The sequence below is a fragment of the Sardina pilchardus genome, chromosome 9, assembly GCF_963854185.1.
Source record: "Sardina pilchardus chromosome 9, fSarPil1.1, whole genome shotgun sequence".
Taxonomy (NCBI): Eukaryota; Metazoa; Chordata; class Actinopteri; order Clupeiformes; family Clupeidae; genus Sardina; species Sardina pilchardus.
This window is the reverse complement of record NC_085002.1, coordinates 19,191,972-19,207,758: the sequence shown is the minus strand read 5'-3', so window position 1 is coordinate 19,207,758 and position 15,787 is coordinate 19,191,972. Positions and strand designations below refer to the sequence as shown.

At 43.7% G+C, this 15,787-nt stretch overlaps 1 protein-coding gene across 2 annotated transcripts; it reads left to right on the top strand.

The window, feature by feature from the left end:
• Window positions 1–789: 789 nt before the first annotated feature.
• Window positions 790–15,684, top strand: sfi1 (SFI1 centrin binding protein). 2 transcript variants are annotated; one of them, XM_062546166.1, is made up of 31 exons: window positions 790–1,373; window positions 1,454–1,525; window positions 1,637–1,747; window positions 1,859–1,953; window positions 2,166–2,283; window positions 2,760–2,862; window positions 3,741–3,897; window positions 4,213–4,374; window positions 4,659–4,729; window positions 4,830–4,922; window positions 5,063–5,160; window positions 5,481–5,547; window positions 5,712–5,842; window positions 5,986–6,067; window positions 6,365–6,543; window positions 7,097–7,172; window positions 7,904–7,999; window positions 8,150–8,226; window positions 8,501–8,603; window positions 8,870–8,966; window positions 9,347–9,507; window positions 9,746–9,820; window positions 9,922–9,996; window positions 10,147–10,323; window positions 11,055–11,308; window positions 12,357–12,452; window positions 12,953–13,346; window positions 13,468–13,534; window positions 13,744–13,894; window positions 14,109–14,211; window positions 15,191–15,684. In XM_062546166.1, exons 1-31 carry the CDS (start codon window positions 1,213–1,215, stop codon window positions 15,311–15,313), a joined length of 3,825 nt encoding a protein of 1,274 aa, XP_062402150.1. In that variant the 5' UTR covers window positions 790–1,212; the 3' UTR covers window positions 15,314–15,684. The 2 variants fall into 2 exon arrangements, with proteins under 2 accessions (XP_062402150.1, XP_062402151.1); XM_062546167.1 differs by having other exon boundaries at window positions 790–1,525.
• The last annotated feature ends 103 nt before the right edge of the window (window positions 15,685–15,787 follow it).

Sequence of the window (15,787 nt, the reverse complement as noted above, 5' to 3'; positions counted from 1 at the left end):
GAGCTTGAACTCGCCTTCCCAAAAAATTGTAATCGCTGGCTCTTTATGTGACACTTTACTTTATTTATTTATTTTTCTATCTACAACAGCGATAGTGATGATGTACATTTATGTGTGTGATATCACACCATTGATGAATATAAAATAAAAAGCCATAATTTCAGGCAATGTACATGGACGCCAAAGTAGCCCCTCATTATTGACAATTAATTTGTACTGGGGCCAGCCATATCTTGTGAAGAGACGGACTATGTTCCAATTCGCATACTCCTGTACTTACAATACCTATGAGTGCAGAAGCTTTTTTATCTACAAGGAACTATGTGTAGATGGTGATAGAACTGATGACAAGCAAAGGCCCCGTTTCACTGAACTATTTTTTTGTAACAGTTACATTTTGTTTTATCTAGTGATCATAACCAACTATATCAAAGCAGAGCTAAGGTAAAGCTATTCAGGTGGGTGGCAATACGAAGCTGTTTGGCATGAAGATTTGAACGCATCAGGAATTGTGTCATATTGCCAGCAGCACCATCTTTTACGTGCACGTTAAGTATAAATAACTGTATACCGATACATCTCAGCCAGATATACGCATACATTTTCAGAAACATTTTCCAAAATAAATCTAGGGATCAATTTATAGCCTGCAATATTCCATAGCAAACTCTGCGCAATCCAATCCTCCCATTATCGGACGCTCACGAACACGCCTTCGTGTACACGTACTTGGGTCTTTGCGCAGGTGCAGTTGAAGTTTACATTTAGCGCGACAGTTGGTTTCCAAAACATCAGCAACCCACCACCATGAAGCTCACTTGCACACAAGTTTGATAACAGGCAAACGAAACTTGCAAATCCGCTGGGTCTGGCCCGTTGATTCTGTAGTAGAGATGCATGTCTGTAGAGAAGTTACTTATATGCCTATGGTCTGACCTAAGTAACTTCACGTGCACTTAGAATGCAGTTAAGTAAAAAACTACAGTAGGCTGTAACGTAAACCTAACCTTGAATCAAAATCTGTAATGTTACTCTAGCTCTTACCTAGCTGCTACAGTCTGGCTCTTACTCTAATCTTTACGGTTGATGTTAGAAGAATAGAAGGGCTGTGGAGATTCGTTTTAACCTACTAACGCTTGATAGTTCGCTTTGGGCTAACGCTAGCTGTCAGTAAATGTATATTTAGGCTATAGTCACACATGGATGTGAATCATGCACGCTTCTAGACCATGTACCCGAAATGTACGCGTTAACGTAAAGCCTGTCTGTCCTATTCGGAGCAACCAGCCACGCAATACTTCATCGCGTAAATTTAAGTATAGGGTTGGATACTCTTGGAATAGAGGAGGAAGACTGAAAGAGCTGCGAATAAGGTGGGCAGACAGTGAATTAAATGCATTCCTCTTTCTGTTCAGTTGGTCCCTAACAAGTTATGTAACTTATTTTCTGACAGACACCTGGCAAGGAAATTCTTCTTTATATGGATGGGAAAAACTTTCGGAAGAGTATCTCCATCTAAAGCTAGGTATGTGTCTCTCTCTTCCCTTTTCTGAGGGCCTCTCTAATTTCTTAACTGATTATGTTTGTTGTATCACAACTAAAGGCACGATGAAGAAAATGTGTGTATAATCCGCAGATCTCATCACCGGAGAGTGGTCCTTGGCAGGGCCTTGGAGCAATGGAGGGATGTTTGGTGGTACAGCAGAAAAGAGTGGAGCCTAGCAATACGAGCAGACTGTCATTACAGGTTATATATTAAACAGTCTATTTTCTTCCCACTAATGTAGAACTGTGTATGAAAGGCAGAGTGTGATTGGGTGTAGGATGCAATGGTCACCCCTTTTCATGTCTTTTACAGATATTATCTGTTCCACAAAGTGTTCCCTGCGTGGAGAAGCTTTACCTTCTTGCAGAGACAGAAGAAAACAAAATGCCATATAGCTGCAACCTTTGGTATGATAACCTCCTCCTTTTCAAATCCTTTACAAAATAAAATAAAGTTTATTTGAGGTTGATACACTCTGTGATGCACTGTATTTGACTATGATTCTGCTCTAAACTTGGGTGCTCCTTTACTTTATTTTGTGCTTTTCTTGACATTGTGGTGGCACTCAGCCCCCATTATGCGCTCAAGTTCTAATCTCACTATGATTATAACTCTACAGCTCACAAACATAGGCTGCGTCTTGTGTGGGACTGCTGGGAGATGTACATAGAGAGGCGTCACATGACGCAGCAGATGCAGCAGACTGCGTTGCAGCACAGTAACATCTTCTGTGTGAGGTGAGGGGTGTGAAAGTACACACACACACACACACACACACACACACCTCAGATTTACAGAACATGATTTACCAGATTTACTTTGCTGTGTGGCAAGTCTTCAGTACACACACACACACACACACACACACACACACACACACTCTTCAGATTTACAGAACATGATTTTCCAGATTTATTTTGCTGTGCAACTAATGTCTGCACTGATTAAGGGTTTCCCCTGGTTTTCAGAGGATTGTGCTCTCAACTACATTTTAGAACAGCATTTGGTGTGGTATCACACACCACCAATCACACAACACTCATCCCAATCTTGTTGATTGGCAGGTCATTCCTGTTGTCCCCTGCACCTAAGACATTATGTAATGTAGACAAAACCCTGTGATAATTAGTTGCTTCTTCAAAGTTATGTTTAGTGGTCCATTTAATAGTGTTCTATTATATTTCATATGTTTGTGTAAATATGTGTTTTGGAGGCGGATGTGGGCAGCATGGAGATGTGCTCTTCAACGCCGACATTCTGAGCAGCAGCAGAAGGAGGAGGCTCTTCGACACTGGGCCTACTCTCTACAGTGCAGAGTGAGTACTTCAGTGAATGACGATAGCATTCCTTTCTTCTCAGAGAAAAGGTCTTTTGGTTGAGCTTTCTACAGCAGTGATTCTTAAAGTGGGGGTCCATGGCCGAGAGACGGGAGGTTCACAAAATGATTTGAATGAATTTTAATTGAACGAATTCTAAGATTCATGAATGGAGTTTTGTTAGAATTGTATGTTTACAGATGAGGACCATTTGTACAAATAAAGCAAGCATGTTCGTTGTTTTTACTTGCTTTAACTTTGGGCCAGTAGAAACTTGTGCTTGTTACGAAGAAATGTTTAAGTTCACATCGTCATGACACCAAGCCCAAACTAGCTACATTGAGAAGAGCCAAGAGCTGGGTTTTTACTGAGAACTGTGTGCATTATATGTCCTCAGGTGCTCAGAAACGAAGCCATGAACCCAGCCAAGCTTAAGCAAGCGATCTAATTTCAAAGCACCTTTCCCACGCATTATACTGTATTATGAGTCTGGATTGCTGCTTCCTGATATACAAAAAGCAGTATGTGTATTTTTTGCTTTGTAAATGTGATTGTAAGCTTTTCTGTATAGTAGACCCATGATCTAACGAGTGCCCGAATTAGCTTCCGTGTGCTTCAGCGCACATGCTAAGGTGTGAGTGTCTGGGCAGGCCAGTGGATGCCTCTCAACATCTCTTCTCGATCCTCGATGCTCGATCCTCAAGGGGCTTTCCCACTGATCTGTAACTAAAACTGGATAGACTATCCCATTGTTGCCGCCCCATCATTCTTTATGTAGATCAGTGTGGATGCCCGAGGCCCGAGGAGGAAGGGAGGATGTATAAACGCTGAATGAGAGGCACCCAGTGACTCTACTCTACTGTGTGGTTTTCCTGTAGGCGTGGCTGCAGTGGAGTGAGCGGTGCCTCCAGGCCCAGGTGCGGAGGGAGCAGGAGGCCAGGGCTCGGCTGCATGCCTGTAGGAGTCTGTGCAGGAAAGCCATAAGCCGCTGGCAAATGTACACCCAGCACTGCCAAGCCACACGGCTGCCCAAGGGTAGGAAACGGTGCATACCTTTTGAAGTTGAGATGAGTAAACTGGTACAGAGAAATACGTTATGTAATAAACATCACTGTAAAATCTGGGGCTTGCTTAGGTTAACATCTATTTCTCTTTTGAATGTCATTCATCTTTGGTCAAGTTATTTTGTAGGCCAAACTTTAATATTTAGATATGGCATTCTGTGAGTTTCTATGCGTTTTTGTTTGTTTGTTTGTTTGTTTATTTTTAATCTGATTATCTAAGTGCTTGATGAACTGACTGCTGTGTGGTTGATAGCATGCACTTAACACCCAGTGATGTTTCTTGTAGCTGAAGCTGACGGTGCATGGCGCCGTACTTTGGCCTGGCGCTACTGGAGTAGGTGGCTCCGAGAGTGGCAAAGCAAGCGGACTGAGAGGGAGCTGCATCTGGCACTCAAACAGCGGGCACAGCTTGGCATCCAGCGCTGGGCTCTTGGGCAGTGGAGACATTGTATCCTTTCAATGATATACGCCCCACCCTCTCAGAGTCGATCACTAACTCTCATTTTCTGTATCTGTCTGCCATAAGTCAAGTTATTTCTTCTAAAGAAATCTTGAAATTATCTGTTGTCAGTCTCTATTCTTCAGGATGCTGCTGAGATGGTCTGTGGCTTTTCAGGCAGTACTTTTGTCTTGGCCTTTGTATATCAAGTTGATATAGCAGCAGAAACCATAGGAAACCACAAGAATAGCTGAAATGACCTGTGGTTTAGTTTCCTGAGAGATGGTGCTCAGGCATCAGAATTCAAGCAGAGGAAGCTGAGAGGTGGAAGTCTGCTACTCAATATCACCAGCGCCATCTTCTGGTCAGTAAGAAAATAGCACTCCACTGAAAATCCATGCATGCTTGTAAATAGATGAACATGATATAAAAGATTTTGAGATTTCTCTCTGTGTCTGTTACAGAGAGGTGCCATGGAAGGCCTGTCCATGAACGTTTCACAGTGTAAAACCTACCGCCTCAACAATCACTTGGCCCTCCAGCACCACAATCAGACTGTAAGATCTTGATTTTTTACCTGGTCTAAACTGGCCCAACGTTTTCTAAATCTAAATCCAACTGCTTATGGTAGCCACATGTTGTGTCCCTTTAAACTAAACTGAACTGAGCGCTGACCCCTCTCTGTGTCTTGCGAAAGGTTATATGCAGGTCTTGGGTACTGTGGCAGCAACGTGTCGAGCAGTTGGAGGACAGCCAGCTCCAACCTCAGATTGACATAGCCCGTCATTACCACAGGTACACACACAGGCAAGCTCTGCAGAGCAGCACACTTTAAAGTACAATGCCACCCAGGAAGCTAGACTAACTAGTGTCTAACCCAATGTGTTATGCTAAGCTAGGCTAACAGTTTCAGACAGGATCATTGCACACACAGAGAAAAGAAGAGCGTCCTTTTATCTAACTCTGAGGTAGACGGCTATTTCCCAAAAGGTTGATATGTTCTTTTAAGGGCACTGAACGCTAGACATCACCTTCAAGTCATATTTCTCATGTTCCCCCCACTAGGAGTGAGGCTTTTATTTGTGTTGACAAGCATTTCTGTGTTCATTCTCCAGCATCGTCGTACTAAGGCAACACTTGGATCTATGGAGAGAACGCCTCAAGGAATGCATGAATAGAAAGGTGATCCTTTTGTTTGTACACATACAGTTTGCCTGCTGTCGACGCATGATATTTTGTGTCTGGAAAACATATTTCCAGACACAAAACTGCACAAGTGAATCATTTATCGATTTTGTACGTCTGTGTTTTTGCTAACTACATTTTGCGTGTCTGTTTGTGAGTAGGCTCTGGATCGGCAGGCTGATGCTTGGTGTGCCAAGCGTATCCTTCCTCATTGCTTTGATGCCTGGGTAGAGTTCACCGCGCACAGGAGGACATACACAGAGAGAAGAAAGGAAGCTCAACTGTTTGACCAGTTAGTTCTGCTGTTGCAATCACAATCACACAGCTAATCTGCACTCTTGATATATACTAGAACATTCAAAAGTATGTACATGTACAGTATATTCTAATGGTATAGTCGTTAATTGTTGTAAATTCTGTGGATCACTCATGCAGGCAGCGTGTTTGCTCATGGGCATTCTACACATGGTGGACTCATTCGGAGGAGCAGAAGGAGAACAGACTGGCAGAAAGAACGGTAATAAAACACTTGGGTTATGTACACAGAACACGACAGGTGCTCGCTGGCTGATTGAAAAAGGAAACGGCAGTGTGTGTGTGGCGTTCTATATACAGTACCTTTTCATATTGCACTGCCTTGGGTCCTGCACCTATACTGTTGATGTGGGCACCATTTTGAAAATGTTTTGACTGGTGCTATAACACACAGTGGCAGAGTGACCGTATGCACATACACATACACACACACACACACACACACACACACACACACACACACACACACACACACACTCACTCGGTCCCGTGTCCACAGGCCGTGCTGCATGAAGAGCACACGTGTGTGAGGCGTGGGTGGCAGCGCTGGCGTGAAGCTGCTGGCACGCAGGCGCAGGAGCGGGCGAGAGGCACAGCTGCTGACCGGTTGCACAGTCACACACTGCTGCGCAGCGCCATCGGCCTGTGGAGGGAAAGGACCCAGCACGTCCAGACCAGGTGGGCAGAGAGACAACATCCAGTCTCACAATGCAGAGATAGATAGATAGATAGATGGATGGATGGATGGATGGATGGATGGATGGATAAATAGATCGATATAGATAGATACTTAATTGATCCCCAAGGGGAAATTCAAGAATTTTTTGAGAGTGCCCATCCTGGGTTATGTTGCAAACGTCATGATCACTAGGAGGCTGGAAGGAATTCCACTGTAATATAAATTACTTAAAGGTGGTTGCTTACAGAGGTGGAAAAGTCCAACTTCATGCCAACCATTCACTTAAACTAGCTGGTTTTAATTAGTACAACTATTCAGCCTGGTAGATCAGCTAATTGATGAGATTGCCTGTGTAAAGTGAACAGGTGGAACCAAAGCATGGTTGGACTTTTACTCTCTGAAGCTGGACTTTTCCACCTCTGGCTGCTTACAGTTTGAAAATTACAGTAATTGTCTAGTTTTATTGAGTGGTCCAACACACTGTAGTTGAATTATGTTTTCCTCGAGAATATGAGTCTTGTGTTTTTTTTGTTTTCTTTTTTAATGCTATAGTCTACAACAAGAAGAGCTTGCTAGTCGTCATGGTGACCTTCATCTTGTCCGGCGAGCCTGGAACTGCTGGTGTAAGGTATTATAGACCAGCATGTACTGTATATTAAAGACATCGGAGGGGAAGCCAGATGAACTCTAGTTACTCAATTGACACTGACCTCTTACAATTGGGTCATTGCAGCACTGCACTCACAAGAATGGCTCCCAAAACTAAAACCAAGGCTTGTCAAATATTTGTTGTTATATGTCTTTTCAGCCCTTGACATCACACCAGTTTTACAGCCTGAAGCCATGTTAAGCCATTACTATCATGAAAAGTATTATTCATAGACAGCCCAAACTTTGCAGGGTGGAAGACATATTCTCAGTATGACTGAACCATTAAAAGTGTGTACAGCATTATCATTCATTTTCTTCAAGGCCCTAGATTTGGGGAAATTTGCAAAAAAAGAGTGACGTTGAGAGTAGTATAAACTTGTTTTGTACACATTTGGTATCAATTATTTTTTTTTCTTTACATATTATATTTTATGTTATATAATGTGCAGTTTGAGCAGGCTGAGAACACAGCTTTTCAAGACATGAATGACCAAACATGGCCTCCAAGATAAGGCATTTCTGAGAGTGTAAAAATCAAGGGCGACATTTTTTTATCACAACATTAGATTTGAACAAAAATGTTTTACAGGTCTTCGTTTTGGAACCTAAATATTAGGTAGACAAACTGAGCAAAATCTGAGACAGTACAGCTACCATTTTCCTGGATTTTGTCTGAATGACCCTATTATTTGTGCACATGTGTGTCAGTTTGTGGAAAGGAGAAGGGAGAAGAATCAGAAACTGGGACAGATTGAGCAACATCACGACCACAGGGTCCTCACTAAGTCACTACAGGCCTGGAAGGTAAGACTCACTCAATATCTCTCTCTCTCTCTTTCACACACACACACACACATGCACACACTACCTCACAAACCTCCCCACTTCGTTAGTCTCCTGACTGATCTGGTGATGGATCGTCATCACTCATCATACGTGTTATGTTTGTGTTAGGATCACCACCTTCAGACTCAGCAGGTGTACAGTCGTGCTGAGGAGTCCTATCGGTTCCAACAGACAAAACAGCTAAGGTACAAGTAAATCATGGCGTACACACATGCACACACACATACTGGCATATTCGACAAGTTATGTGTGTCTTTACCATCTTTTTATTGTAACCAGGTAGTGATGAATGCCCAAATGGTTGGGCTTGCTGCAGACACCTATAGACAACTTGAACATTGTCTCATTTTTGAAGCATGGCGAATGCACCACAACTACTATTGACGACCTCAATGCATTTGATTCAAGAGAATTGGTGAAATATTGTATTCCTGTGATCTCCTGTTGTGTGTCCTGTAGGAGATGTTTGCTTCTCTGGAGAAGAAACGCTGCCCTGCAGGCTGAGGAGAGAAGTGTGGAGGGGAAAGCAGCGCTTCACCACCGACGCCACCTCATGGCAAAGGTAAGAAATGTCTGAAGCCGCCTGTTGTCTGGAGTATATTGGACACTTTGACATCAGATTTACTGGCTTCATGTTTGTTTACTTTTGTTCAGCAGTATTCAATTTGTTATACTATTATTTGTGCAGTGTTTGTTTTTTTTATCTTAAATCCTGCCGCACCCTGTGCATTTTGTAATCACTCTGTTGCACACAGTCTTGTAGTGTTTGCCTCATGAAACTGTATTGTAGCATGTAGCAGCTAGTAATATTTTTCGGTTCTCTTCCAGGTGGTGTTGGCATGGCGACATATCACTGTTGAGAGGAAGGCACGTCACACACATTTTGGAATGGTGCTGACAGAGGCTCAAACTGCACTGAACAAAGGTAGGGGGGAATGTTTTAAAGCTATTTTTGAGTGGGATGTTTCCTTTGACACTAGGGACAAGTGTTGTGAATTAGCGTCAGCTAAAAACACTATGATACATGCATCAGATAACTTTTCAAGCTTGTCTATGTTTTTGTATCAGTAATAATACTGTTGGTTATATGTTCATTTAATTTTCGCATTTGAATTAACACTTCCATTTGTTGATTTGTTTGCATGTTATGTTGTATGACCGCTCACTTACTAATGTGACCCAGTTGAGTCACAGCACCACAGGTGCTTTTAGGGAGGGGGAACTTTCTTTTGATAAATAATAAATCAAATTCAACTTCAACTTTTCAAACATTTATTGTGTCCCCTGCTCCATTCTGGCGGTCAGGGCGCTTGCGAGTGGCCCTGCTGCGATGGAGAGAGCGAAGCAGGGAGGTGCGGCTAGAGAGAGCCAACATGGAGAAGGCCAGCCACCTCCACGGCCAAACGCTGCGACGGAAATGCCTCTGCTCATGGAACATACTGCACCAACAGCAGAATCTAGGAAAGGTTTGTGTTTGTGTGCGTTTTGATCCTTATGAACACAGATATCAAGCATTTCTTATGAATGCAAAATACATGCACATGACATGTGTGATCTGCCCATTACTGTAGTCTTTGTAATGGTTGGTTGTTGGGATGTACATCCTTACTGTACTGTGTACTGTGGATTTCTGTGTTTTTGATTGTATGCTTATCAATGATTGTCACTGTGTGTGTCTGTGTGTGTCTGTGTGTGTGTGTGAAGGTGATGAAAGAGAAGGGCATCTGTCTATTGAGGCAAAGGAACAGTCGTGTATTTTTCACCCGCTGGAAAAACGCAGTAAGACCACTCTTCCTATTTTATGATCTGTTTTAGTCCACATCCATCATGACACCTCGGAGAAAACGTGTGTGTGTGTGTGTGTGTGTACTGTTCCACAGCTGGAGAACAGCCGGACAGAGGCGGAATTGACAGAGAAGGCTCTCTGGCACTGGTCCTTGAACTTGCAGGCCAAGGTATTGCCTGTCTATAAAACACTTGGGCTAGTGGGCCTTCAGAATACTGTGTATTTCACAATTTAATTCATTGAACTGTTTGAATTTAGTTTTGGCCAGTGGTTAGTGGTTTTGCTAAGTAAATTAAAGTGTGTGTGTGTGTGTGTGTAGGTGCTGGATGCCTGGCGGGAGTGGGCATCAGACAGACGGAGGAAGCAGCAGCGTCTGGCTGCAGCCTCCCAAGTCTTCCGGGGGGTTCTGCTGAAGGAAGGCATCACTCACATCCTCACCTACGCGGAGCACATGGACCGCTTCTCCGCCAGCCTCGCACAGCAAAGCCAGGAGCAGGTGTGTCTCCGCTTGGGCTCAGGGGGCCATATGGGGCGGCGATGGATGGCAGCATAGTGGCTAAGGACCTGGGTTAAGGGGGGTACACACATGAAGATAATCGGGCTGATTTTGCCCCGATTTTCCCCCCTTCCGACCAAATATAGAAAATGGCCGATTATCTTAAGCTCTTAAGATTATCTTATGAGATTCACTTGTAGTGTGTGGTGTGTTGAGTCCAAATGCTCCTGACAATAGCCTTTAAGACACGACGGAAAACGTTCGGCACCAATAATCATGAATATTAAACATGCTCAATATTTGCGACAGGAAATCCTGTAGTGTGTGGGGTGTTCCGAGGGCAGCCGAGAAATGTTTTTTATCGCCATGTGTGGGTTCTCTCACAGATAAAAAAAATCGGTTGAGATTTTTTAAATCTTTGTGTGTACCCCCCTTTAGGCATGGGTTCTTGTTACGGCCCGCCACTGTTATGCCCTTGAGCAAGGCACTTAACTTAACCAAGTAGCTCTGCGAAGACTGGCCTTCTTAATATTTTATGTTCTGTATATAAATTGTTTTGGATAAAATTGTCTGTAGTTGTCTAGTAGTGGCTAAAACTTTGAATGAATTTGCACTATAAGGTTAAACACTTCTGGTAAGTGTAGAAGTGATAACTTCAGGTAAAGCTATGAAATGTCTTGCAGCCATATTTGATTCGGGGTGTTGCACCTCTCTGATTGTTGTGTGAGCAGAGTTCCCGCCGTGTCCAGGCTGTGGTGAGGAGATGTGCCCTTCGCTGGAAGCACCGAGCACTCTCCGGCCAAGAGCAAACGGACATCGATAAATCAACAAAGCCTAAGAAGAGTGTGAGCTTCAGCCTCCCAGGGGTGGCGTCTGTTGAAACGAGCAGGTCCTCTGCCCAAAGTGCTGTCCAGAGCCCAACCTGTATGGGTGGCCAGAGGGTCACTGCAACACCAATGCTGGGAGATTCAGTCACTGAACAGCTGTGAGTGATGCTGGTTACCATGCCAACGGTTGTGTACTGTACCTGTTTACCCATGTTTTTTATGCCTCAGTGCCAGTGATGGCCGCAGCTGGAGGCAATATGTTTTTTGGGTTCGTCCGTCTGTCTATCTGTCTACCCCCATTCTCGTGAACGTGAGATCTCAAGAACACCTTAAGGCACATGCTCCAATTGAACTCCAAAATCAAATCACTTCATCTTTGAGTCCAAAGTCCCTGTGCCCAGATGTATGTCCCATTCTTGTGAACACAATACCTCAAGAATGTCTTGAGGCACATGCTTCAAATTAAGTATAAACGTTGGCTTGGACTAAAAGTGGTTAGATTGGCCCAATCCCAATGTCCAGATCTCACAGACTCATAGATTTTGGTGCACGATCTCGCAAAATTCATAAGGGCTTAGGGCTGTCCTAGTGTCGAATTTCAAAGGGTGCAAGAGTACACACTTACAGAGCCCTTTCCGTGAGTCTGCATCGGTGCACACTTCATCAAAGGGAATTACCCAGAGCTCAAAGCATTGTGACCATAGGGAAATCCAGAAATTACAAAGGTAAACAACAGCATGACACATGTGCATAGTGCAAGGGTCTGCAACATCTTTGTTATGAAACGTGTGATCTTGTGAAGTGCTATCTCAAACCCATTTACCTATCTCACACACTCACTCAGCACCTGAGATCAATTAAGTCTTTAGTCCTTGGTCCTCAGGGCTCACTTTGGGATTCAGCCATTGTTTGTCAACTCTCTTATGCATGTTTTACTTGCTTCACCTCACAAATACAACCACAACGCAGTATTTTTTCGTTTATTTTCTCCACTTGTTCTTTGCTTGTTTTTTCCCTCATGATTTCCTGCTTTATATAATATGATGACTGTTGCAGCTATATATTTGACCTCAGTCCTGGTCACCCATTAGGATTTAATCATGGATCATGCTGTCACTTAACCCCTGTCATTTTCAGTCAAGTTCTTACTTAGGAAACTTGTAGGTACTACTGCTTGTGTTTCAATCCTATCTGTCCTTGTTGTAGTTTGTTTTTAAGATCCTCTAGGACTCCACCACGGACACCAAGCTTTCTTCTTGATCAGCATGGCGAAGAGCAGAAAGGCCATAATCCACAGGACAGGTATTGAGCATGCTCAGATGTATTCAGACACAGTCACTCCTACACTGTAGGCCCACCAAGTCCTCAGCTAGCCAACCGGGCATATAATGGCTAAAAAACATCTAACACCCCAAGAAAATGTTCTACTCAAATGACCTAGGCTTACAGAAATCACTTAAATATCCTTCAAAGTAGAACGTAATCGTTGTTGACTTAAATGGGCATGACTGTAGCCATGAATGGTTAGTATGTCACTTTAACTTTAATTTATTTGTGCTATGCAATCCATCTTTAATTTATCTCAAATTGAGTAAAGTAATACCTGTACACTACCAGTACAAAAATAATATTTTTATATTTGACTGACTAATTGATAGTCAGCATTCCTGGATGAATGTTTTGATTGGTCTTGCTTTGCATGCACCAAACCTGTTCTAGACTGCATCCTTCAGAGCAATCATATCAAGTAGCCCAAATCTTAGGAGTCACAACATTATCTGTTTTCTCTTCCTTTCCACCAGCAATCAGAGGCCCCTCTGTTCTGCTGAGCCGACTTCACTTCGCCACGCTGATGAAGCTCAGCAGCATACACCCTCAACACTAGTCCCCTACACTCATATGCGAACTATGCCAACCTCCGTGCCAACAATGTCCAGCGTTGCTCGTGTTGTTCCGGGCTCTGTGCCCTTGACTCTTGATGGTATGCCGGTCGGGTCCAACTCCGTCCCTGTTCCGCACTGCGCCCTGCCAGTCCCTGTGAGATCTTCCTCTGGAGTCTCGTTGTCCTACCTCCCTCTGTCTGCGGCTCCTGTGGCCAGTGCCTTCCAGGAATCAGCTGCTCAGCCAAAAGCAGATGCCAGCAGTGACGTGCTGCTGCCTCCATCTATGTTTATGGGTCCCCACGCACATGCCATGGTGACTGGCTCCTCCTCATCTTTTTCCACAAAGAATTTGTAAGAATGTTTATTTCACAGACTGTGTCTAATTTTTCATTTTTTTTCACGTGCACTGCTCTCTCTCTCTCTCTCTCTCTCAGGAGAAGGACTTCAGGCTGAGACTGAGGGAACCTCACGTGCACTTAAACAAACACCCATCTCCTCCAGGTAGGAACACTTCTTAGAACTTTCAGGTACAGACGTTTTCCTCGCTATTAGCCTTGAGTTAAAAGGCATCCACAAAATAAAATTCTCTTTTCACTGAAGTCCAAGTCAGTCATTCACATAAAATAGATGTACTGAGCTTGTTGCTCTTTTGGTTAGATCTGCTGTGGAATGGTACAATGGTCTTGTGTCTCTTGTCCACGCCCCTGCAGGTGTGTGTCAGGATGGAACCGAGCAGGAGGAAGAAGATGACCAGCAGCGGAGGCGAGAGGAGAAGGCTCTCCAGACCGCGGCCCTGACACGAGAGCTCATTAGCATCCAGCTGGACATGCAGCGCTACCAGCGCGACAGGAAACAGCTCCAGTACGTCACCTCGCTCACTTACCCACAGGCCACTGCAAACATGCAACACATGCAAACATGCAGACTGATAATATCAGAATATTCTGTGGAGGAATGAGGAGTTTCTACAATGAGTTTGGAATATGTGTGTGTGTGTGTGTGTGTGTGTGTGTGTGTGGTTGTGTGTGTGGTTGTGTGTGTGGTTGTGTGTGTGTGTGTGTGTGTGTGGACTTAGGGCTTGGCGGAAGCAGGAGCAGGTGCTCAGGAGCTGGTTGGAGACAACAGGAAGCGAAGTGGAGGCTTCAGAGACCCTCAGTGTCCAGCAAGAGCTGAAGGAGGTGAGGGTCACCATTGCCAAACATGCCCCCCGCCCCCTTTAACCTAGCAGGGCATGTATGAGATTTTTACATTAAAAGTGTGTCGGCATATTTAGTCTTGGGGAAGTAAGTAATTCACTCATGCAACTCAAACATTAGTAACCTTGTCAAAATTGACTAGTTGATTACAGACCAGTGACCTTGTTAGACTAGATTTACTAGTCTTCACTCCAGACAGGTGCTCTACTACTAAATGGTGGCAGTCTTTACTACTAGAATACCGTAATTTCCCGACTATTAGCCGCGGCTTATACTTTGATTTTGCAAAATTTCTTCAGCTATGAGGATAAGTACAGGGGGGCAGTTAATATGGTGTTAATATGGTTTTGTTTCTTTTAACTTGCAAAAAACACTGTCCTGTGGCTTATACACAATGCGGCTTATATGCGGGAAATGACTGTACCCGGAATACAGTGGCTAGGGAATTTTGTCAATGGGACCCTCCTGAAGACATGTCTGGAGCAGAGTGTCTGTCTGCAGCTCTGCTGTGCTAGTGCTGTCCAGCAGAGTCGCGGGTGGCTCAAATTTAACATGCATTCCTGCCGGAGAGAAGGCAGTCCATAAATCTGCAGGCTGCAGCCATGGAAACTAATCAGTTTGATTGTAATGGTTGATTAGGGTTGTTGAAGTTGTGTCCAAAGTTAAAAGCATACCTGATCCATAGAGGAACATCTAACAGAAGTGTGAACATTTAGGCCAAACTAAGAACATTGGCCTGGTTTCCCAGATTCGTTAAGAAGCTCTTAAGTGCTAAGAACTTATTTGGAGCGCTCTAAGAACGTTCTAAGAACGCTCCTAAAAAGTTCTTAGCACTTAAGAGCTTCTTAACGAATCTGTGAAACCCGGCCATTGTAATTACATCTTGTCTTAATAGAGTTGTGTCTTTGTGATATTTAGCAGTTGTAAACAGGTTAACTCATGGTAATGTGGTTGTTTTCAGCTGGAGATGAACATGGAGCATGTGTCTGACCATCTGGCCGAGCAGAAACCAGCCATGGTGCGCCACGCAGCCCGCATCCAGAGCATTGAGGGCCTCCTCAAGCGTGTCACCCTGGAAACATGACCTTTGACTTGGTAGCCTGTAGCAGGCTCACCTGTGACCTCATCTCCTGACCTGTGATCTCATCACCTGTCCAGCTGAAACTGGAACTATTAGATAAATGACAGCTGTTGAATATGCATAAAAGTACAAGACAGGTATACAGGAAACAGTGATGTTAGCCACCAAAAGCAGGATGATGTTGTGGAGATGTTAACTTTGAGGAAACATGCTTGGCCGTGAAAGCATTCTGTGGGAACAACCATTCCTTAAATTATTATGAAAATGGACAAAATGACATGGAAGTGCCTTAGTTTAATGTCTTTGTTTTGATACTTGTTTATGTAAGGCATTATATCATTGCAACATTGCGCCAATCATTCAGAAATAAAATGTTCAAGCAATATCACAATGGAATTGAATGGTGTCAATAGAGGAAGAAACGTTTTTACTTGCTCTTAATCTATAGCACATTTTTCCTCTGCTTATGATTACACG